The sequence below is a fragment of the Phacochoerus africanus genome, chromosome 13 (genome assembly GCF_016906955.1).
Source record: "Phacochoerus africanus isolate WHEZ1 chromosome 13, ROS_Pafr_v1, whole genome shotgun sequence".
Taxonomy (NCBI): domain Eukaryota; kingdom Metazoa; phylum Chordata; class Mammalia; order Artiodactyla; family Suidae; genus Phacochoerus; species Phacochoerus africanus.
Genome location: NC_062556.1, coordinates 64,353,270 through 64,378,566, shown reverse-complemented (window position 1 = coordinate 64,378,566; position 25,297 = coordinate 64,353,270). Strand labels below are relative to the sequence as shown.

Sequence of the window (25,297 nt, the reverse complement as noted above, 5' to 3'; positions counted from 1 at the left end):
ATGGTCATTTTACACTCGATTAAAATGGCAGCTCTCTTTGTCCAAGCATTTACTCTGTGCCAGTCTCTATGCTGGGTTTTTATTCATTCATTCATTCATTTATTGCTTTTTAGGACTGCAACTGTGGCATGAGGAAGTTCCAAGGCTAGGGGCCGAACTGGAGCTACAGCCGCAAGCCTATGCCACAGGCACAGCAATGCAGGATCCGAGTCACAGCTGCAACCTACACCCAAGCTCTTCACAGCACCAAATCCCCAACCCACTGAGCAAGCCCAGGGATCAAACCTGCGTCCTCATGGATACTGGTTGGATTTGTTACCGCTGCACCACAAGGGGAACTCCATGCTGGCTGTTTTATGTGTTTTATTTATGTTGTACAGCTATCCAGGAGGTTAAGGCCTATCACTTCCATTTTGCACAAGAAAAGGTTGAGGCTTTTAAGATTAACTAGTCTGCCTCAAATAACAGAGCTCATATGTCACAGGAGAGGACTCAAAGCCACAGTGTCAACCTCTTTTCCATTCTGTTCATGGCCTCCTTATCACCTGGATGGCCTGGTACCTTATCATGTCTCTCTGTGTAGCCAGAACAGAGAAAGTGGTGGTGGGGGGGGTGTAGCTGCAGTTAAAGGAGCCTACCGACCATAGAGATCTTACTGCCAAACGGTTAAAGCATGACAGGGACACAGGTGACTATAATGTGGTGGGTGGTTCAGAGGGCCGGCGTCACTGAGCCAAGAGGGGACCTGAGGTCAGGTGGGCTGGCTGTCAGCAGGAAGACCCAGCACCCACAGCTGGGCTGGGAGAGAAACCTAAAGAATCTAAAGCTAAGTGGGGCTCAAGGTGCCCGGGAAACAGGCCCAGTAGACCGGTGGCCCTGCCTAAGGCAGCGAGACCCATGTCTGATCCCATCAGTGGCGAGAGAGCCTCACAGGCACTGCTACGCGGGGCTGTCTCTGACTCTGAGCCCAGGCAGGGCCGAGCCTGGGGTGAAACACCTCCTGTCCCTGCAGGAGGCTGGTGTGGGGAAGGCCGGACAGCAGGATGGGCCCCAGACTACACTCAACAGAGGCAAATAAGTGCATTAGGATCACATAGAGCTGGATTACAATGTAAAGGCACAATTTTCATAGTACAAACATGAGTAAAACTCTAAAGTAAATGGCACAGAACTTTCTAGAGCCTCATGCTCAGTCACAAGAGGGGTTCACCCAAACCTCAATTCAGAACAGCATTTGAACAAGACCTTCCAGTAAAGTCCTTTCCTACCCATAGGCAATTTTTCATGACTCGTAAACCACAGTTTCTAAGGAACTTCCTTTGATGGTTTGAAATTGAGCTGATAATCACCCAACCACAGATGTACCATAAGCTCTATCTGAAAAGACTCTCTAAGATGCTGTGGAAGCACAGAGGAGCCTGAAGAGGCAGGTGCAGGAGAGCTGACTCTGAACAGGAGAAGACTTTCAGCAGCCGGATGACGGGAGGGAAGGGACTCCGAGGTTGAGGGGCAGCTGCGCACACAGGGCGCTGGGAGGACACGGGGTTCTGGGAGAACAACCATGACCTGAGCACGGGGACCGCATGTGCGCCAGGACCTGGGGGAGAGGGCGGTGCCGAAGAGCTGCCTATGCCGTGTCTGCTCTGGTTTAGTCCATGTCAGGACCCGGCCTTGGTCCCAACCGAGGGCCAAAAGCTGAGCATGACAGGGACACTGCCAGCAGGCAGGGATGCTGGCAGGACCAGGTCACACACTCTCTGCCGTCTCCCACGTGTGTCTTCCCTGCTCCCTTCCATGTGCTTTCATCAACTCTGAGCAAGTCTCTGGGCCCTGCCTCCAGCTGGGGCCCTGGTTCCTCACACCCCACTGAGTCATGATTCTGGGCTCTTCTCTGGTGGACACACGCTGCCCCACAGCCTCTGCTGGAGTGGATAACAGCACATGCGGTGCTTGACCTTTAGCTGGACTATGAACAAGGCAAATGGCTTAAACAAACCTTGCTTCTTGGGGGAATCCATGATGTCAGGTCCTTCAGTACCAGAGGCCCGTCTGAGCTGTACCTGAAGCTCACATTACTAAATTCAATATCTCCTCGTTGGGGCCAGGACGGTGGCGGACGATGCTTGTATTCCCAGGGTGCTTCTTTCTCAAGGTCTATATATTCAGTCACTCTTTCTACTGAAATCATCTGAAAGACACATGACATCACGTGGGTTAGGAAAGGAGAGTCTTCTTTATGGAGGTTCAGAGATTATAAATGAGATCTTTTGCTTTTTTTATCTTCCTATCTGCTTTTCTCTGGTTAAGTTTATCCCAGGTCTTATCATCCCCAAAGGACAGAAGGAGGCGTCTGACGAGGCCTTTGATGATTTGCAAACTTGTTCATCGTCCTGTAACACTGTCACTTACGGCCACTTCCTTCAACACTGTATTAAAACCAAAAGAACTAGAGAACTGAATGCTAAGACTTTACTGATCCACTTTTCATACCTGAATAAAAAAACAAGAGAGTTGTGTCAAAGGAAGGGATACTGATGGACCCTGATCAGTAATGTGTGGTACAGAAGGGCATCTGTCATGACGAGCAGAACTGGACGGTCAGCAAGCTCGTTTTAATGACTAGTCACCTTCTCTACAAAAGTGAAGAATGCAATGGAAACATTTCGTCCCTATTGTTTTTCTCCCTTTAGGAGAAGTTGCAAATATTCAAAAAAGGAGATAATTTACAAATTGACTAAGGCCTCCTAAACGACCATTCACTCAACACCTCTGACACCACATTCTGAGACAGGGCTTATCCTGCCAGAAAGAAGGGACACCTGCAGATTCAGGAGCTCAACACATAAAAGAATAAATGCTAAAATCGGGCGGGGGGGTTGCTACCTATTAATTAAACAACTAACCTCAAAACCTTACATTCTTCTTTAACCAAAAATGAGGAATTACCAATTAAGAAACAAAAATAAATAAGGCTCTAAGAGGGGAGTTCCCGTTGTGGCGCAGTGGTTAACGAATCCGACTAGGAACCATGAGGTTGCGGGTTCGGTCCCTGCCCTTGCTCAGTGGGTTAACGATCCGGCGTTGCCGTGAGCTGTGGTGTAGGTTGCAGACGCGGCTCGGATCCCGCGTTGCTGTGGCTCTGGCGTAGGCCGGTGGCTACAGCTCCGATTCGACCCCTAGCCTGGGAACCTCCATATGCCGCGGGAGCGGCCCAAGAAAGAGCAACAACAACAACAACAACAACAACAAAAAATAATAATAAGGCTCTAAGAAACCAACTTTAACTCTTTCCAGGATTTCAGAAGCTCCCTCCTACAGAGACATTTATTACATGTGAAGACAGCATGTGATGAACAGAAAACCTGCTGACCTGGCACCCATAGAGTGAGAAAAAGATTATATTTTATTCCATATTAACTTTAAACAGATGGGAGAAGAACCTAGAAAATTCTGTTAACTACAATGTAAAAACATCAGTTTTAATATTTCACATAAGAATTGATGTTATATCATTTAATGGCAAGGAGACTAGAACAGGCTAAGAAGGTTAAGATAAGCACTTTACCATAGTCTCGGCTTCGGCACTTTGCCTGACGCACCGCGGGACCATCACCATGAACGTGAGGGCGAGAGACAGCACCAGGCCCACCTGCCCGACATTCAAAGCTAAGAGAGGATGAAGAGGAGGAATGAGGTCAGCGCCATTCCTTTTTAAATTTATTGATTTTCAATGTTGTGTTAATTTTTATTGTACAGTAATTCAGTTATACACACAGTCTTTTTCATATTCTTTGTCATCCTGGTTTACCACAGGATACGGAATTCGGTTCCCCACGCTGTACAGTAGGACCTTGTCGTTTCTCCATTCTGCGTGTATCAGTTTGCATCTGCTAACTCCAAACTCCCAGCCCATCCATCCCCCCCTCCCCCGCTCCTCCTTGGCCACCACAGTTCTGTTCTTTATGTCTGTGAGTCTGTATCTGTTTCATAAACAAGCTCATCTGTCTTATATTTCAGATTCCGAATATAAGTGATATCACATGGTATTTGTCTTTCTCTGACCTACTTCACTTAGTATGACAATTTTGAAGTCCCGTCCATGTAGCTGGAAATAGCATTATTTCATTTCTGTGGGTTAGCAGTATTCTAATATACCATATCTCCTTCTTCTTTTTTTTTACTTTTAGGGCTGCACCTGAGGTATACGGAAGATCCCAGCCCAGAGGTCAAATCAGAGCCTCAGCTGCCATCCTATGCCACAGCAACTTGGGTCCGAGCTGCATCTGTGACCTACACCACAGAGTGCAGCAATGCCAGATCCTTAACACCATGCGTGAGGCCAGGGATCAATCCTAAATCCTCACGGATACTAATCAGGTTCTTAACCCACTGAACCACAATAATAACTCCTCTACCACATCTTCTCTATCCATTTATCTGTTAATGGACATTTAGATTGTGTCCATGTCTCAGTTACTGTGAATAGTGCTGATGTGAACATAGGGGTGCACGTATCTTTTCAAATTATGGTTTTCTCTGCATATATGCCCAGGAGTGGGATTGCTGGATCATATGGTAACTCTACTTTTAGGTTTTTGGGAGGAGCCTCCATACTGTTTTCCATAATGACTGCACCAACATACATTCCCAACAAAAGTGTAGAAGGGTTCCCTATTCTCCACACCATCTCCAGCATTTGTCACTGGTAGACTTTTTAATGATGGCCATTCTGAATGGTGTTGGGAGGTACTTCATTGCCGTTCTGGTTTGCACTTACCCAAAAATTAGCAAAGCTGAGCATCTCTTCATGTGCCTACTGGCCATGTGTATGTCTTCTTTGGAGAAATGGCTATCTAGGTCTTCTGCCCATTTTCCAATTGGGTTGTTTAGGTTTTGTTACTGAGTTGTATGAGGTGTCTACATATTTGGGAAATGAAGCCCTTGTCGGTCCCATCATTTGCACATATTTTTCTCCCAGTCCACAGGTGGTCTTTTCATTTTGTTTATGTCTTCCTTTGCTGTACAAAAGCTTGTAAGTTGTATTAGTCCCCTCCCCCTTTTTTTCTTTTATTCCCATTGCACTGGGAGACTAACTTAAGACAATGAATTGGAATGGGAGTTGTCGGAGCTCCCATTGTGGATCAGCAGAAACAAATCTGATTAGCATCCATGAGGACCCAAGTTCGATCCCTGGCCTGGCTCAGTGGGTTGAGGATCCGGAGTTGCCATGAGCTGCAGTGTAGGTCACAGACATGGCTCAGATATGGCATTGCTGTGGCTGTGGTGCAGGTCAAATTCGACCCCTAATCTGGGAACTTCCATAAGCCACAGGTGCAGCCCTAAAAAAAAAAAAAAAAAAAAAAAAAAAAAAAAAAAAAAAAAAAAAAAAACCAGAGAGAGAGAGACAGAGAGAGAGAGAGAGAGAAAGAAGATATTGGTATGGGAGTTCCTGTTGCGTTTCAGCAGTAAAATACCAGACTAGTGTCCACAAGAATGTGGGTTCAATCCCTGGCCTCTTTCAGTGGGTTAAGGATCTGGCGTTGCCGTGATCTGTGGTGCAGGTGGCAGATGCAGCTCAGATCCAAGTTGCTATGGCTGTGGCGTAGGTCGGTAGCTGCAGCTTTGATTCGACCCATAGCCTGAGAACTTCCATATGCCCAATAAAGCAAAGAAGAAAAAAAGAAAAAGAAAATGTTGGTACAATTTATGGCACAGAATGTTTTGCCCATGTTCTCTTCTAAGAAAGAGTTTTGTGGTGTCATGTTATATATTTAAATCTTTAAGCCATTTTGTGTTTATTTTTGTGTATGGTTTGAGGGTATGTTCTAACTTCACTGATTCACATGCAGCTTCCAACTTTCTCAGAACTACCTGCTGGAGAGAACAAATCAGTCCTGTTCTTCTCCCAAGCCCACCTCCTTCTGTCACTCTACCAAGAAGATACCTTTATAATATTTAAATCACTTGCACATAATGATAGTATTATTTCTTTTTTATTTTTATGGCCACACCAAGTGGCACATGGAAGCTCCCTGGGCCAGGGACTGAATCAGAGCCATAACTGCAAACTACACCATAGCTGTGGCAACACCGGATCCTTAAACCCACTGTGCCAGGCTGGAATCAAACCCTCACCTTCACAGTGTCCCAAGCCACTGCAGTCAGGCTCTTAACCCACTGTGCCAGGGCAGGAACTCCTGATCCATCATTAAAGACCGTGATTCTGTGTTGTTACCATGGAATAGTGAGGGAGGGTGACTCCATATAACCCATGCCAACACCTGCTCATCTGGTGCCCACAGAGCAGGGAGGAGACTGCTCTTTCCTACAGAGACTCTTCTCCCCACACTGCACTAGGCACCTTCAACCACCAGATCCAAGTGGCCCCAAAACTAAACCCCAAAGCCCTGAGCTGGACACAAGGCTTAAAGGTGAACCTGGTTCTCTCTCCCAACCACGGGACACGACCTAGTATGTTCAGAAGTCAGTTTGCTACAGTTGCATAGACCTCAACCCATTCAAAGAGAGAGAGAAGAATAAAAGGTCTTATCAAGAATCAAATGACTCCCTTCTACAGGCCACACTCGGAATCACAAGCTGCAAACACTTCAATACAATTCCTTAGAACCAAACAGTATATATTAGGCAAGTTAGCAAGAGTTTAATTTAATAAATGTATATGAAGCCATAAACTGTAATCATACCACAAATAGTTACCCACATCTGTACTTACTTTCTGCCATAAACAGGGACCCAAAGGCAACACCAATGACAAAGACGGCACAGATGGCATCCAGGCACAGGGCGAACCATCGGGATGTGGTCAAAGACAAGGACCAGGCCTCTGGATTCATGAACCGAAATAAGGATAATGAACAGGCAGAGAAAACACGTTAGCAGCTTCTCATGAGACGGAGCATGTTGCTCAGCTGAGCTACAGGAGATTTTTACACAAAGTCATCCCCTCAAGGAACCTGAAGATTCCAGAAATCTAGGCTCTCACACCAGACAACATGTGGGACACAGAGGAATCAGTCCAGGGGCTTGTGGGAAGCGTGTGCTGAAAACCTCAACCCACAGGTTATAACAGAAATATGGTCACAAGGACAATGATGGAAAATGGTCTCACTGGTGTGTTTCCTGCAGGGCTGGGGCCTCAAGGGAGATTCTTCCTCTCACAAGTCGACGGTTCCCGGTTCTCTGAAAGCAGACACAGCTCTCACTGTTTCTAGCACCTTCTGTGCTCATGGCAGGGACCTGCACATGTTTAGTCTTAAGGGCCGGTATCTAAATGACCATCAGCTAAAAGGATCTGAAGGTTGCCCTGAAAATGTTCTTTTACAAAATATAATAAAGATTGAATGGAAAGGTGGACAAGGATTTCACAGACTTAGAGGAAATTCTGAAATTTCTACCCTAGAAAAAACATCACTGATACAAAGAATAATACACACCAAGTGGGTGGCAAACCAGGAGATTATTTTCCTCAATCACTTCTGCCACCTTGCACGCTCTGAAAAGACAGTTGTCAAAGTCCAGCCTGTGGTCTAAGAACAGCCCTCATCTGGTTTGTGAATGAATCAAGTTTTATTGGAACACAGCCAGGACCATTAGCTGATAGATAATCTCTGCCTGCTTTGGTGCCACAATAGCAAAGGTGCATAGATGCAACAGAGACAGGAGAGTACACACACCCTGAAATATTTTTCATGAAGATCTTTCCCACTAAAAAACCAAAAAAAGTTGGGTGAACCTTGCCCTAAAGGGACAGAAAGCCACAGGGCACCGTGACGGAAGGACAATGCAAGGCAGTCAGGGAGAAAAGCCGGGCTGTGAGGGGCAGAGGGGAGCACAGAGGGGAAGCCGAGGAGGGTGGGGGAGGGGGAGGATGTGCAGAGGGGGACAGGGGTGGGGCGGGGAGGCACAGAGAGAGGTGCTGGCCAGCAGGGCCACCTGAGGGGGAGGTCAGGCCTCAGAAGGCAACTCATCTCTTCCTTTGAATCATTTCCAGAAACTCACAGACCTGAGTGCAAATCCTGGTGAGCATCAAACAGCTCCTGAAGCCTCTGTTGCGCTTTGAACGCCCGGATGGTCCAGCGTCCCTGGAGAGAAGATGCTAGGTGGGAAAAGACCGGGCTCCGAGCTGGGGAAGCAGAGACAGAGAAACGACAGAGCGGGTCAGGGAGGCTGGATGCCAGGAAACCCACTGCCTCCCCTGCTCTGGGGTCACACATCCTGTCAGAGGGCAAATCTGGGGCTTCCTGGGAGGCTGTCTGGAGGAGGAGGGATGACACCCCTTCTGGAGAGGACCCTCCGTGTGAACCTCAAACTCCTGTTCACATCAGCTTCACTTTAACACCCTGGAAATGAAAGCTTCTCTTTGAACCCCTCTTTGACCAAATCCAAATCACAGCTACATTTAGATCATGACTTTTTTTTTTCTTGTCTTTTCTAGGGCCGCACCCATGGCACATGGAGGTTCCCAGGCTAGAGGTCGAATTGGAGCTGTAGCCACCGGCCTATGCCAAAGCCACAGCAACGCAGGATCCAAGCCGCCTCTGTGACCTACACCACAGCTCATGGCAACACAGGATGCTTAACCCTTTGAGCTAGGCCAGGGATTGAACCCACAACCTCACGGTTCCTAGTTGGATTCGTTAATCACTGAGCCACAACAGGAACCCCAAGATCACATAATTCTTTCTTCACTAACTCATCCATCAAGGTCCCCCTCAAACACACCTCCCTCCAAATTCTTCCCGGACACATCCCCAGGTGGAAACTGTTCACTAATTGTTTTTAATTTACTGACGTGTAGTTGGTTTACAATGTCATGTTACATTCAGGAACATAGCAAGTAATTGAGGCTTTTCTGTTATACTTCATTAGAGGGTCTTACAAACTACTGAATAAAACTCCCCGTGCTGCACAGTAGATCCTTGTTGCTCCCCTATCGGATGTGCAGTGGTGCGGATCTGTTAACCCCACACTCCTCTTCTGTCCCTCCCTCCTCTGACCCTCTCCCTTTCGATAACCGTGGGTTTGATTTCGATGTTGCAGAGTTTCTGTTCTGAATAGAGATTCATTTGTCTTATTTTTTCAATTCTGCATATGTGATCTCATATGGTATTTGTTTTTTTCTGACTTACTGTACTAAGAATAACATTCTCTATGTACATCCACGTTGCTGCATATGGCGACATTTGAGTCTTTTTATTCCTGTGTAATTACTATTTACGAATTTCTCAGTGAGTAGTATTTTCAGATTTAATTCTCCATGACCCTAACCCTAACCACACTGAATTTTGAGGAGCTGTGTGTCACCCCCACCTTAGGTGAGTAACCTGAGGGCTGGGATGAAATCGGTATGTCCCCCAAACTGGAACAGTGCCAGGACCAGGACAGGTCCGAGAGAAGTGAGGTGAGGGGACAGTCTGCCATCGCCCTGCATCCTGGGACTTTCCTTGCACCTATGCTACATGGGTCACAGAGCTCCTGGTACCGCAGGGCCCTTGCACCCACAGGACCCACGCAGCCAAGGCGTCTTTGAATACATGTGACTTCTGCTCTGGGAACCTGATGGATGTTTTCGTAACTACCCTGCTGGAGACCTGGCCTGGCATTTGGAGGTCCCTGTGGCATGTGACACTCATATCATCACCCTTTTAGAAGCAGACGGTGGCCTGAGTGGCCATTCTCTTTTGAGAGACTTCACGTGGGTTTAGGAGTTGGTGGCACATGACTGGCCATTCGTCTCCCTGCCGTCTGCCCTAAGAGCCCACTGAACACCAGCACCAGGGCCAGGCTCCTGCCCATCACAGAACAGGTGGGCTCAGGCTGCTGGGCAGGGAGGAGCCCTCACGGCTTTCATTCCCCACCGTGAACCAGGCTGTAACTCGCTGTGGTCAAGGGCAGACTCGGAGCCTGTGACCTCTGTCCGGGATGAGTGATAACTTCTGCTTTATCAGCAGGAAACACCAACTTAGCACTTAGTACCCATGTGTCTCTTAGAGAAAGTGTGTCAGCAAAACCTAGGTGTTTAGGGGAAGGTAACAACTCACAGGAGGCTACAGAGATGTTAGAAAATGATGGAGGGGATAGCAATGAATGGGGGAAAACTCCAGATTATTTTCAGGACCATATTCCTTAGCCTGGCATCCAAATGCCTGTCTGGGGCAGTTCACTTAGTACCGATGTGCACATGGGCATTGCAGGTGTGTGTGTGTGGGGGGGGTGGCTGGGTATAAAGGGGTCAAGACACAGAACCTCCTCTGTGCTTAGTGTGCCTGTTCTACAAGCAAGGAAGGAGCAGCTTCCTCGTGTGAGACACTGGGCTTCAGAGAGGGTGGGAAGCCCCAGGCTGGGGGAGCACAGCCTGGGCCATGGGCCAGTGACCAGCCTCTCAGCCTGGGGCTCTTTCCACTAGGACATCTGACCAGGAGCCTTCACTGTTAGGGGCCCTCACCTGTGATACTGTGTTCATGAAAAAAATCCTTCTCTGAACTGGAACATGAACTAACATTTCCTCTTGTATCAAAGTCAGACAAAGAGCCATAAGAGACTCACTGGAGCTTCTGACCGTCCAGCTGCAGGTTTGGGGTCTTATTCCAGCATCCACACTGCTCTTTCCCTTCACTCTATTGAGGGACTTTAATTTTATTTATTTTAGTTTCCTTTAACTTTACACTTTTAACACAGCAGCATGAACACAGATTGACCTCAGGCTCCAAGTAAGGAAGGCTGGAAGCTCTGATCAGGCCTTTCCTGCAGCCCCAGCAGGTGTCCCAACCCGCCCCCAGAACTCAATCCATATGGAAGCGGCGGGGGGGGGGGGGGGTCACAGGGACAATGTGGGAGAATTCTGGGGCCCATTATCCCGAAAGGAGGGGCTAGGAGTCCAGCCCCAGAGAGTGCAGAGAACTCACTAGAACCCCGCTCTCATCCCAGAGCAGACATTGCAACATCAACACTATTCATCACAGACAAAGCTTCTGAGAAGGAAGCAGACGTGGCTGGTCACGCAGGAGAGTCCTGGGGTGAACTCTTCAGCCTGGCCACCCTCTGCTGCTTCCCTTCTCAGGAGATCAAAGCTGCAGGTGCTTCTTTCCAGCAGGGATGGAGGATGGAATGCACTTTAGAAATCAGGTGTCATCTCAGCCTTGAATGCTGGGGACACCAAACACCCCATCACCTACCTCACCTCATGCCAAAGAGGCACAGAATCCAGCAGGAATCTAGACCCATGAAAAGTTATCCTGTTTCTCCCAAACCCACTTACGACTGAGCAAGCTACCAGGGTGCATGAACTGGAGAGTGTGCAAAGAAAACTAGGCTAAAATTAAGGCTCTTGCATTATCTCGCCCAAAGTAACATCCTTTTCCCACAAAGACTGAGCTCGCTATTCTGAAAGAGACTATGTCACAGCCATGGCCTCAGTCGCAGTCACAGACTCCGGTAACCCTACAGTTCGCATGACTGACGGCTGTGTTTACACAACCTTGGGGACTCTTGGGGACACACCCCCACAAGGCCTGCAGATCCTCCCTGGCAGGGGGAGGGCAGGGAACTGCATGCAAGGCCCCCAGGCTGACAGCCCTGCTGCTGGTTATCGTTCACGCTACGTGATGCCCGACAGTTGATAATATGTTACCCACCTCATGTTCAAGGTTCTGTGCCTTTGAGAGTAGCTGGCAAGCACTTTATAAGCATCAACTCAAGAAATCCTCATGAGACCACAGAGGCCAGGTATTGTTATATCCTTGACAGAGAGAAAACCAGACTGAGGGATTAAGAGCACGCACTGCCCAAGAGTCAGTCAGTTAACCCACCTACATGGTGGAGCTGAGTGTCAGAGCCACCTCTCTGATTCCCAAGGCTGTGCTTTTAATCACAGCCACACTGTCTCAGAGGGAGAGTAATCAGGGTTAAGGATTCCTGTGCGTGACTATAGGCATTTTTCCCTAGACATTGTTGTTTATGTTTAGAAAACCCCAAATCTTACTCAGCTAACATCCAACAGCCTTCACATTCCTGTGCATCTTATTAAGTACCTGAAGCTGAACAAAGTTCCTGGGAAACTGGCCTAAGAACCCTTAAAACAGCAGACTTGAGACTCCATGGTCTGAATACACATGTCACACATGCCAATCCTCCCTAGCGGTGCCCATGGCAGACATTGCTAATTGATTACAGCACCTTTCAGACAGAATGTTGATGTGGCTTCATCATTCGGGCACAGCTAAAGGAATAGAGCTGACCAGAAAAAGGCAACACAACGCCTTGCTGGTTTTATGCAGGGATCCATAAGTGACCGTTACTATGCCCACTTTTGCAAATGGGGGAAGAAATTATAGTTAGCTGTAGATCTTTCATCAAGATGAAGCAACAGGATCTGAAAATAAATCTTGGGACTTCAGTGGTCCCTCAGAGCACAAGGATGAAGCAGGGTTATACCTTCTTTTGCTGGTGGCTCCAACAGTGGCCTTAAGACACACTACTAGTTACTGCATAGGGAAGATAGTGGTGTTATTATTATGGCACAGACCCCCCACCTAGACAGAAAACATAAAACAGCTCTAATCAACCATCCACCACACTTAGTTATCTGGGGTGTGGAGGAGGGAGCGTCTGGGTTGAATTCATTGTCTAACTTCTGCAGCCTATTTAGGGTGCCAAAAATCTCAACATTCCACACACATGAGGCCAAAGTTCTCAGACTCTCCAGATCAAACCCTGAGAAAATCCTCTACTGCTTCTTGAAAAAAGCCTCAGGGGGTGTCCTCTCCACAAGCACATGGACAGAAGGTGGTCCCAGCCCCAGGCAAAGATCTCTGGCAAACATTCCTTCTGGAACCACCCCTCCTGTAATGTACCAGAAAACTGCTTTGCAACAAGACTGCTGAGTGACTCCACTTCACAAGTGGCCTCAAGTCATAAAGCGTCTGAGGCCCTCTATACGCACAAGGCTGGATGGAGCTCTCACTTCCTCTCCTGCCTCCCCAGGTCCTGCCTCCTACTATGTCACATGGTCACACACACCTGGACTCCGCTGCTCCACTGTCCATTCAGACTCCTCACAAAACCAGACCTCAGAGGGTTGAGCTGCTCCCCTTGATGAGTGAGAAATGTTTCTATAGCTTTTCGGAACCTGATGCCCACCATCCTTTACTCAAATGCTCAGGACAAGTGCCTCTTAAGAGCGTATTATTAAAAACAAAGCACGCAAATACCACAACAAAAAAACTCCTTTGTCTTGATGAATTTAGATTACTCCACTTAATAGATGTAGAAAACTATGGGACTCAAAAGGCTTTTCTTCTTGGCTAGGCTTCCAGAAAGTTAAGTTGGTATTAATTTGCAGGAACTATCCATGGTTGAGGTTTTGGATATAAACATCTTCCTTTTTTACTTTTTGGCAATCATCCATAGACCTTTAAAAAGAATGCAACAATTCTAGTCTCAAGCTTTTTGGTTTTAATAATGATGAAATGCGTTGGTGCATTAACAATGAATTTCAGCCTCTCTGATTACCTGTAGACCAGAAATGATATTCCAAATCTAGGTAGTCAAATGGAGTAATAGATTACATGTGTGCTGAACAGACACCACCACCACCCCGCCCCCAGGGCCTCCCAAGGGGATTATTCTCAGCATCCATTCCTATGACCAGCCTTGGGGAGGGAGGACCACAAATACTGTCGCATTAACACCAATTACTGGTGACAACAAAGAGCAAACCTGAAAAGTACAGGGCTTATCTTTTCAAAATAGTTAGCAACTGCAACTAATTTGCCATTTTTTAAACATATAAAAAAATTTATTTTTCAAATATATCACTTCTAACATATATTTCCTGATGCCTCCTTTCCTTTATCTAGTCTTTCTTTCCTTTATATTTCTAGTAACTTCAGGGAGAAAAATTCCCTTATTTTCCTTCTACATTAGTTCCAACAGGATAAAATATTTTTTTTCTAGAGAAACGTTTACTGAGTGGCAGCTCTGTTCAGACATATGTCATGAACAAGACAGGAACGGGCCCTGTCCTCATGGTGCTCACATTCATCCTCGCGCTAAAATGCAAGGCTGCAGCTCACTCGCCACCAGTTCCATGTGCCATAAGGGCCACACTGACTCCCAGTGGCCATGACATTCAGTTACCTAAGGTTCACTTGGTGAGAAATTCCAGAAGACAGCACCTGCAGGATTTCAGGGATCTGGTTAATTATGGCATAAATGGAAGCCAGCCTGCATCTCCATCCCACCCCGAGAGCCCAGGTACTCACTTGCGCATTCCAGGCGTTTCACATCTCGTGACGTCTCTAAGAAATATCTCCGAAGAACAAAGAAGATGATGCCAAGTGGAATCAGGGGTATCACAGTCCAAGGAATCACCACCACCATCACGCCCACCACACCCATCACAAGAAGAAATGCCTGAAATAGGAAACATAGATACAGAGGCCTCTCTATCAAGGATTCTTTGCAAAGATGAACTTTAATGGTTTGTTTGGTTAGGATTAAACTTCATTCCTCAAAGGACTTGTTGGAGTGGCAGGGAATGCTTTACCGTCAAAGAAATAAAATTACAGGTGGTCCTCATGTATATGTGCATCAAAAACTCTGATAAGATCTTTCTAGGTATCAGCTCTTTGATACACAAGGGGCCCTATGAAGCAGGCATTGCTATTTTTATTTTTATTTTTAATTTTTATTTTTGTCTTTTTTGCCATTTCTTGAGCCGCTCCATGGCATATGGAGGTTCCCAGGCTAGGGGTCTAATTGGAGCTGTAGCCGCCGGCCTACACCACAGCCATAGCAACGCAGGATCCGAGCTGCATCTGTGACCTACACCACAGCTCACGGCAACGCCGGATCCTTAACCCACTAAACAAGGCCGGGGATCGAACCCGCAACTGCATCGTTCCTAGTTGGATTTGTTAACCACTGAGCCATGACGGGAACTCCATGGTATTGCTATTTTTAACAGAGGAGAATATTTGAGGCTCAGAGTGTAGGGCTTGAATCCCAATTATCAGGAGTCAGCAGGTGTCAGTAGGTAGATGACCACGCGGGTAGCATAGATGAGGGATCCAGAAGCCTCTGCTATACGTGTAGGGATAAAGAAGTGGCTAATTATAAATTTAGTGACGAGAAAGGTAGGGAAAAAGTCACATGTTGACCTTTGGAAGTAGGAACTCCTTTTCTTGGTCTTCTACCCATAGTTAACATTTACTGAGTGCTGACTGTGTACAGGGCCACCCGTTCAGTACTTCACGCCTATTACCTCCTTACTCCTCACAGCGGCACTACTGAGTAACAGTATGGTCTCATTTTACAGATGGAAATACTGAGGCACAGGGAGAGGAAACGCAACTTGGTGGAGACGGCAAAGCATAAGTCACAGAGCCAGGGAGCCCAGGTTATGAGCCACTCTGACATATTTAAGTTTGCCCCACCATGTACGCCAACTTTCTTTCATTATGCTAAGTATCTAAATGTCCATTTCAAAGGCTAATGGTGAAAACAGCAGATGCCTTTTACCAGGTGTTTACTGCATACCAGGCACTGTGCCAAAAGGTCTAGGAACATTCACTTAATCATCACCTCATCTCACGAGGTGATTTTAAATCTCAGGAAATGATCTTGATCTAAAAATATAGCAGGAAGAATAGAAACCTAAGCCACTGGCTGATGCTGACTTAAGTATCCATCTTTACCAGGAAAAGTATGACACATGGTGCACAGCTTCAGGTGAGGGGAACGCAAGCAACACTCAGTGTCCCCATGCTATGAAAGCGGGGTGGGCTGCTGAGGACGGGCTGATTCACTCAGCCTGGGCCAAGGCCTCTGCAGTTTATGATCCCAGATGGATATAAATCCATGACCATCTGGACAAGGCGCAGAGCACTGGGCAAACACAGGAAAGAATATCTGAATGCTTTTCTTAGAGGATTTCTTAGAGGGAAGTGTGGCATGAGTAAGGTGCAGAGAGTAATCACAGGTCGTAGAAGTTTTGACCAAGAAAGAGCTGGGTTAGGAAGGTTAAGAGGCTTTTCCTACTTAACACTGGTTGTTCTGGGTCCTCTCAGCACCAGCACCTGCATCCTGACCTCACCTGCCCAGGGCCCTCCCACCTCACCACCCAGGGCAGCTGGCCACAGTCACACCTCTGAGGGATGGGCTAGCAGGGAAACTTCCGGAACTGTGACTTTGTGGCCAGGAGCCCTTGTAAACCAAACTGCATTATCTGGATGGAGACCTCTTTGCTTTTCCTGTTTCTCCCAGGCTCTGCTCCTTTATTAATATAAAACTCAGAGTGAAGAGGAACAGAATTCTGAAGGAACAAGTTCCAACCGTAAGTGGAGATAGAGCTGTCCAACCTCTCTCCTGTTATACATATACCTGTACGACTTCTTACAGCTCCTGGATTAACTGACACATCCCACCCTGCTATACTCTTCATGCTCATGGGGATGGGTCTTTCTGGTTGCTTCTGTGTGTCGTCTTAGGTAAAGTCACTCAGCTTGCCATCATTAGTTAACAAGAAAAAAAACCTAATGAAATGTCAATTATGAAAAAAATCCAAGTTATAGTTTTTTTAGCAGATTCCCATCATTTGATTGGAAAATCACCAGTTTCAATACTCTGGCTCTCTCCAGGTGAGATCCTTTTATGACTAATCCAGCCTGGCAGGTTACCTGGGAAGCAGACCTAAGATCAAAATGAAGGGCTCTATCCTGGCCTGGAAACATCCACATGCTGTGGGCATAGCCCAGAAGAAGCAGAGCTCCAGGGGAGCTCTGTCAGTGTTTTTCCATGGTAGCCATAAGGACCAGTGGGTAACTGTTGCTCTCAGAAGCTCCCTAGTTAGGTTACGTCCTTTAGATCTCATGGCCCTAAATTCTGAAACAGTTCAAAGAGGCTTTCTACAAGAGTTTTGTCTCTACTTATAGGTCATACTATAGCCAGCCTCATAGTGGACTGGGCATTACAAAAACAAGGGAAGTAAAACACAATGTGTGGGTTTACAATTATATGTATCTGTGTATATACACTTGTGAATCTTTTCTCGCCAGCTGTCTCAAACTCTTTATACAAGTTTGTAGAAGACAAAAATACTATCTAAGCAAAGAGCCAACTCTCTGAAGAAGGAAACAGAAAATTCTGGTGCACCACAAATATCCCTTCCTTGAGGCCAATCTCATTTCTTCCTTCCACACTCCCAGGAATTCCAAGGAGCATAGCCCAGGCTACACACTCAATTCTCCCCGCCCATATCTAATTGGAATTCAGGCTCATCTGAAGGCCCACCTCCCCACGGCCAGTGCCTCTGTGCCTCTGTCACACTATGTCACAGAGACAATGATGGGGGAGAAAGAAACATGGTGACCCAGAAGCAAGTGACCCAAGTCCTAAAGTACCAAGAAATAAAGGCCATCATTATGCTGCTGTGCTTATAGCCTACTTGGAGCATAGCATTTGGGAATTCTATCCAAATTCTATGAATCCACATGGAAAAATACAAAAAAAAATTGTTGGATGAAATATTTTGCCTGAGAGAATATACTGATTCACCGCAATTCAGAATAATTCTTTAGTTTGCAGAGAATGAAAACCTAAACCTGAAATGGAAGTTCCATTAGCCAGGTATTGCACTGAGATGTGGCTTAGGGCCAACCTTCTTGGATATTAGCAGGGAGGGTAAGGCCCTACACCTACTCTCAATCATAGTGAAAACTGGGATAGACCAACAACAATAAGGGATGCTGGTGGGAATTAAATGAGATCATGCAGGTAAAGTGTTTACCAGCTCATACATAACAAACAGAAACTCTAAGTCCACTACAGCTAAGTCCATGGACCCAAAGAATCTTAAGAAGCTCATGAAGTTGCACCCTAAGAGGCCACTCATTCTAACCACTGGCACAGCTTATATTATACAAGGACATATCAAAGCAGGTGCTATTTTTCTTAGATGATGTCATGTACAGAAAAGTGACTGTGGCTTTTCTCTGGTCAAAGCAAAAATAGTATCTCAAGTCTATTTTGTTTGAAGATGCACCTTTAAAGTAATATGACCTGTAAACCTCATGCCTACTATAATTTTTGTCCTCTCTGTATTTTCTTCCCAACTCTAGGCCTTCCAAAGATTGATAAACACAAACACTAAAAAGAACAGGACACAAGCATAAAATAAAAGGAAATCATCTAAACAAAAAGAACAAATGAGAAACATAAAATCAATTGGAAAACAAGGTTTAAAATGGCAATAAATACACATGTATCAATAATTACCTTAAATGTCAATGGACTGAATGCTCCAATCAAAAGACAGAGCAGCAGACTGTACAAAAAAACAATACCCTACAACATGTTGCCTTTAAGAGACTAACCTTAGGACAAAGGACATATATAAATTGAAAATGAGGGGGTGGAAAAAGATTTTCATGTGAATGGAAACGACAAGAAAGCAGGAGTTGCAATAATCATATCTGACAAAATAGACTTTAACATGAAGGCCAAAAAGAAAGACAAAGAAGGACACTATTTAATGATAAAATGATTGAGTCAAGAAGAGTATTTACAATCATCAGTACATATGCCCCTAACATAGGAGCACCTAAATACATACAACAAATACTAACAGATATCAGAGGAGAAACTGATGGGAATACAATAATAGTAGGAGACTTTAACACCCCATTCACATAAATGGACGGGTCCTCTAGACAGAAAAGCAATAAGGCAACAGATACCCAAAATGACACAATAGAAAAGTTAGACTTAATTGATATTTTCAAGACATTACATCAAAAAAAGAAAAAAACAAAATATACATTCTTTTCAAGTGCACATGGAACATTCTTAATAATTGACCACATACTGGGGCACAAAACTAACCTCAACAAATTTAAGATATAGAAATTATTTCAAGTATCATCTCTGAACATAATGGCATGAAACTAGAAATCAACCATAGAAAAAGAAATTTAAAAGAAAACTAACTACATGGAGACTAAACAACATGCTACTAAAAAAAAAAAAATGGGCCGATGAGGAAATCAAAAGGGAAATTAAAAAATACCTCGAGAAAAATGATAATGAAAACACAACCATTCAAAATCTATGGGATGCTGCAAAACTAGTGCTTACAGGAAAGTTCATAGCAATACAGGCCTTCCTCAAAAAAGAAGAAAAATCTCAAATCGACAACTTAAACCCACCACCTAAAGAAATTAGAAAAAGAACACATAAAACTTAAAATCAGCGGAAGGAAGGAAATCATGAAAGATCAGAGAGGAAATCAATACAATAGAGATCCAAAAAACATTGGGAAAAAAAATCAATCAAACTAAGAGATGGTTCTTTGAAAGGGTAAACAAAATTGACAAACCTCTAGCCAGACTCACCAAGAAGAGGAGAGAAAGAACTCAAACAAAATGAGAAATAACAAAGTAGAAATCTCAACAGATGCTGCAGAAATACAAAAAACATAAGAGAATACTATCAACAATTACATGCCAACAAATTTGACAACCTAGAAGAAATAGACACTCTCTAGAGACATAGAGCCCACCAAAACTGAATCAAGAAGAAACACATCAACTGAACAGACAGATCACTAGAAATGAAATTGAACATACAATTAAACACTCCCTACAAACAAAAGTCCAAGACCAGATGGCTTTGCAGGCAAATTCCACCAAACATACAAAGAGGAACTTACACCCATTCTCTTTAAGCTTTTCCAAAAGGTTGAGAAGAAAGAATAATTCCAAAGACATTCTATGAAGCCACAATCACCCTAATCCCAAAACCAGACAGACACTACCAAAAAAGAAAATTACAGGCCAATATTGCTTTGATGAGTATAGATGCAAAGATTCTCAACAAAATTTTAGTCAACTGAATCCAAAAACATAGAAAAAACATCATTCACCATGACCAACTGCGAGTCATTCATCCCACGTTCACAAGGGCGTCTCTCCCTGTGGGATAAACACTGTATCTCATGTCGCAGATTAACGCACTCCTTCCACAAGCACCATCTGAAGACAAGGCCCTGTTGGCCTCCTGGGCATTTACCTTCCCAGTTGCTTACAGTCCTGTAGGAATTCCTAGGTACCTAACTACACGTTACTCTTAACCTTAATTCCAAGGGATTCGTTCCTGATAGGCTCTGTGAAGCTTGTGCCAAAGAACATGTTGTCTATAAACATCAATAAAAAGGGATTTGTCTTACTTTATGCAAATAACTATGCCATCCATACTTTGGCTCACTCCAGTCTTATATGAATCCTCACTTCCCTGCTCTCATACTTATATTAGGCATAATGTGAAGTATATATTTAAACATAAAGTCAATCAGTAGAGAGTATTTTTTTGTTTACAGTATTAAAATATGAAATTGGGATCATTAAGATTGCTAATATCTCAAAAGAATTTCAAAATTTTTAATTCTGCTGTCAGATTCTTAAGAATTCTATTTCAAACTGTGATAAATACACATGGTCCAGATCTCCTTAAATTATTGCTCATTCTGCAGAAGGTACAACTAAAGTGCAATAAACACAGCAAGATTCACTTCCTGGCAAGAAAACAAGGCAATATTTCCTTGTCATTTAGAGAGAGAAAAAAAATGACTTGTTTTTGATCAGCATGCTGTTTACTGATGTGTGTGTAGGAGAGATCCTTGCATCTGTTTATTCTGAAGACATATGAAATTTTAAAAATAACCTTTCAATGAAACGACTATCACATGGACTGTGCTGCTGGCTAACACAAGATTCTCATGGAGGCAGTAAAATCCTGATCTGACTACACAAATCTATGAAAGGATCAAGAAATAAAATATAACCTCTATCAAACCCATATTCATTACATATCAATTACAGGATAAATCGATGAAAAAGAAAAACATGGAAGGCTTTTAACCGTAAGCTCCTAAGCCTAATAGCAACCAATGATTAATATTGAGACTGCAAGCGTAAGCTGATATGGTACCTTGCAAGTCTCAGGGAGTTCAGAGATCAGCTCTGGTTCCCAGATCCCTCCTTTATCACTTCTGTTCCCTTTGACCTCAGCCAACTCAGTTAATTCTGTTAAATCAGAACATTATAGAACTTCTCTATGATGAGATCTATACAAACCTTGAGACTCAGCTTTTCTCATCCTATCCCTTCCTTGGGATACACTAATCACATCCTCCTGCCTCGGATCTCTTCACAACCTCATTAGCTCAGGGACATGTGTATTCTTCAGTTAGAATTGAGAGTCAAAATCAACTCCACTGAAAAGTGAATGGTGGCATTTGGTTTACAACAGAAAGCATCAGGGGAAAATATAATGCACATGTTCTGCCTATCTCATTGATCAGTGGCTTCCTTTCTACCCTTTGTCAGGCTTTAAGCTTATTAAAAAATTCAAAACTGCAGTCCATCTACTTGCTACTTTTATAAAGCACACCTTAAAAATAACACCATAGAAAAGAGATGAAACGTTGAAAATGGTACTCCTTAAAAACACTAATGAAAAGAAAACTGGAGTATCTATCTACACCACTATGAACATGAAGTTAGAAAGGATTCCTAGAAATAAATAAAAACATTGCATATGAATAAAGGGCCAATTTATCCAGAAGATATTTGTAAAAATCTAAATTTATATAATCCTAATAACGGAGCTTCAAAATACATAAAGGAAAATATGACAGAACTCAGGAGAAATAGGCAATTCCATGTTCATAGCAGGAGATTGAAATTCACCCCCAAACAAACTGATAAAAATCAATAGGGACATAGAAGATTGTGAAAACATGATCAATAAACTTGAACTAAATAGGAAATACACAATACTGCCGTGAATAACTACACAACACATTCTTTTCAATTGTATTATACTATACTAATACGAGAATCAACAAACTTCAAAGATCTGAAATTGTACAGAACATATTCTAACCTACATGGAATTAACAAGGAATCGGTAACAGAAAGGTAACTAGAAAGTTAATAAGTATTTAGGAGCTCAATGAAACACTTGAAAATATCACCTAGTTCAAAATTACAATAAATGAGAAAGTATTCTGACTTAAAAGAAAATGAAAATCTACTAATATTAAAATTTGAGGGCTGCAAATTGAAGCTGTGCTTTGAAGTAAATTTACAGCTTTTAACATATTTTTAGAAGGCTTCAGAGGATACACTGGGGAATCTCTATACTTCCACTTAATTTTGCTGTGAACTGACAAAATGCCCTAGCAAAAAATAAAGTCATACCAAAAAAAAAAAGGTAAAAGTCGAGGGTTTTTAAATCCACATTAAAACAGGAGAAAAACAAAAAATTGCAGCATATTAAAATATGTAAGAGAATGGAAATAAATAAAAAGTAGACACAGATCCAATGGAAAACCAACTTCTATGTAGAAAAAAACAAACATAGGAGTTCCCTCCATGGCTCAGTGGTTAACAAATCCTACTAGGAACCATGAGGTTGTGAGTATGATCCCTGGCCTTGCTCAGTGGGTTAAGGTTACGGCATTGCTGTGAGCTGTGGTGTAGGTCGCAGACATGGCTCCGATCTGGTGTTGCTGTGGCTCTGGCATAGGCCAGCAGCAACAGCTCCGATTAGACCCCTAGCCTGGGAACTTCCATATGCCGTGGGTGTAGCCCTGGAAAATACAAAAAAGACCCAAAAAAAAGAAAAACAAAAGAAAAAAACAAACATAAAGCATGGTTCTTTGAAAGTATCAGTGAAATGTAAAAAGGAAAAAAAAAGGTGGAGAAATTACCATTAACTTGAATTAACACCAGATAACAAGAGATACTACTGGCATTAAAAAGAGAAAATAATAGACACTGTGCTAATAAATGTTTAAATGTTCATGCAAAGGACAAATATCTTGAAAGTGACATATAAGGATTGACATAATGAGACAGATCTGAATAATTTCATATTGATTTAAGAACTTAAATCTGTAATCCTTAAATTTCCCACAGAGAAGATTTTAGGCCCAGAGGGCTTCACCAAATACATTCTGTGAAAAAGTCTTACCACACTCATCCAGGGAATTTGAGTCCAGCATTATTAGCACATAAAACCCAGATAAAGACATTAAAGACAAATTACAAACCAACTATCTCAGAAACATCAAACAACATACCAATAAACTGAATCTAACAATATAAAAAAGAGAATATTTCACAATCAGTCTTGGCTAGGCAAGTCCAAAATCCAAAGGGCGGGCTGTTAGAAAGGACGGGGGCGGGGGAGGGGGGGGCTCTTGGGCAGGAGCTGATGCTGTTCATCCACCGATTTCAGAGAAGCCTTAGATCCAAGGCCTTTCAGCTGACAGAACTGTGCCCACACAGACTATCTAGGATGATCACTCTTACTTAAAATCAACTGATTATGGACTTTAGTCACATCTACAAAATACCTGTACAGCAATGCCTTGATTCCTTTTTGTTTGAATAACTGGGAAATATAACCTGATCAATTTGACACATAAAAACAGGAGTTCCTGTTGTGGCGCAGTGGTTAACGAATCCAACTAGGAACCATGAGGTTGCAGGTTCAGTCCCTGCCCTTGCTCAGTGGGTTAACGATCCGGCGTTGCCGTGAGCCGTGGTGTAGGTTGCAGACGCGGCTCGGATCCCGAGTTGCCGTGGCTCTGGCGTAGGCTGGTGGCTACAGCTCTGATTAGATCCCTAGCCTGGGAACCTCCATATGCCGCGGAAGCGGCCCAAAGAAATAGCAAAAAAAAACCCAAAAAAAAACGACCATCACAAAATGGAAACATTTCCTATGTATTTTCATGAGGCCTGCATAATTTTTTTTCTTTTTCTGCTTTTTAGGGCCGCACTTGTAGAATATGGAGATTCCCAGGCTAGGGGTCCAGTAGGAGCTACAGCTGCTGGCCTTTGCCACGGCCACAGTAACATCAGATCTGAGATGCATCTGTGACCTACACCACAGCTCATGGCAATACCAGATCCTTAACCCACTGAGTGATTCCAAGGATCAGACCGGCAACCTCATGGTTCCTAGTTGGATTTGTTTCCACTGCACCATGACGGGAATTCCATGGCCTGTGTAATTCTGATACCAAAACCAGCTGACAAAATATTTCCAGAAAAGTAAATTACAGGAGTTCCCACTGTGGCACAGTGGGGTGAGGATCTGGCATTGCTCTAGCTGTGGCACAGGTCAAAACTCCAGCTTGGATTTGACCCCTGGCCTGGGAAACTCCATATGCCACAGATGTGGCCAAAAAGGAAAAAAAAAAAACAACAACCAAACAAAACCAAAAAACAAGAAAAACAAATTACGGGCCATTATCCTTGATAAACAATAGATACAAAAATTCTTGAAAAAGTATTAACAAATTACATAAAGTGATACATTAAAAGAAAAAGAAAAAAGATGCTGTATTATGACAAAATGGACTTTATTCCAGGAATCTAAGTTTAACCTCAAATACTAATCACTATAATTCACATTAAAAGAGTATAGGTGAATAATCACATCATTATCTAAAGAAATATAGAAAAATATATGTCCATTTTCAATACCTATTCTTGATTTTTTTTAAAAAAGTAAAATTCTTGTCAATTGAGGAATTAAAGGAAACGTTTTCAATCTAATGACAGAGAGCTACCTAGAAAATCTCAGTAAACATCATCTGCAATGTAAAAATATGGCAAGATTTTGATGAGTACAGGAATATCTTATCTTGCAGTTCCTGTTGTGGCTCAGCAGTTAACGAATCTGACTAGCATCCAGGCGGACGCAGATTTGATCCCTGGCCTTGCTCTGTGGGTTAAGGATCCAGTGTTGCCGTTAGCTGTGGTATAGGTTGTAGACACGGCTTGGATCCTGCATGGCTGTGGCTGTGGTGCAAACCAGCAGCTACAGCTTTGATTTGACCCCTAGCCTGGGAACCTCCATATGCCACAGGTGAGGCCCTAAAAGCAAAATAAAACAAAACAAAGATTATCTTATCTCATCAGTTCTATTCCATGATGTACTAGAGGCTCTAGCTGCAACAATTCAAAAGTCATAAATATTGGAAATGAAAAAGTAAAACTATCATTATTTACAACTGACATGACTGTATATATACAAAATCCTACAGAATTTTTAAAAACACCACCAGCAACTCTAGTAAATACAAACTAAATCCACAAATATATCGACTGTATTTTTACATACTAGCAACAAGCAGTTGAAAAAATAGAATTAAAAACAATCCAATAGGAGTTCCTGTCATGGCTCAGTGGGTTATGAACCCACTAGT

At 43.7% G+C, this 25,297-nt stretch overlaps 1 protein-coding gene across 1 annotated transcript in view; it reads right to left on the bottom strand.

Moving 5' to 3' along the window:
• LOC125113257 (ATP-binding cassette sub-family C member 4-like) overlaps positions 1–25,297 on the bottom strand; it is a 146,387-nt gene that overhangs the window by 46,945 nt on the left and 74,145 nt on the right. Inside the window, exons 21-25 of the mRNA XM_047755821.1 lie at positions 14,283–14,433; positions 8,024–8,143; positions 6,734–6,844; positions 3,566–3,666; positions 1,997–2,188 (exon numbers count right to left, since the gene is read on the bottom strand). Of these exons, the coding sequence (XP_047611777.1) occupies positions 1,997–2,188; positions 3,566–3,666; positions 6,734–6,844; positions 8,024–8,143; positions 14,283–14,433 (675 nt within the window). The remainder of the gene's footprint in view (positions 1–1,996; positions 2,189–3,565; positions 3,667–6,733; positions 6,845–8,023; positions 8,144–14,282; positions 14,434–25,297) is intronic.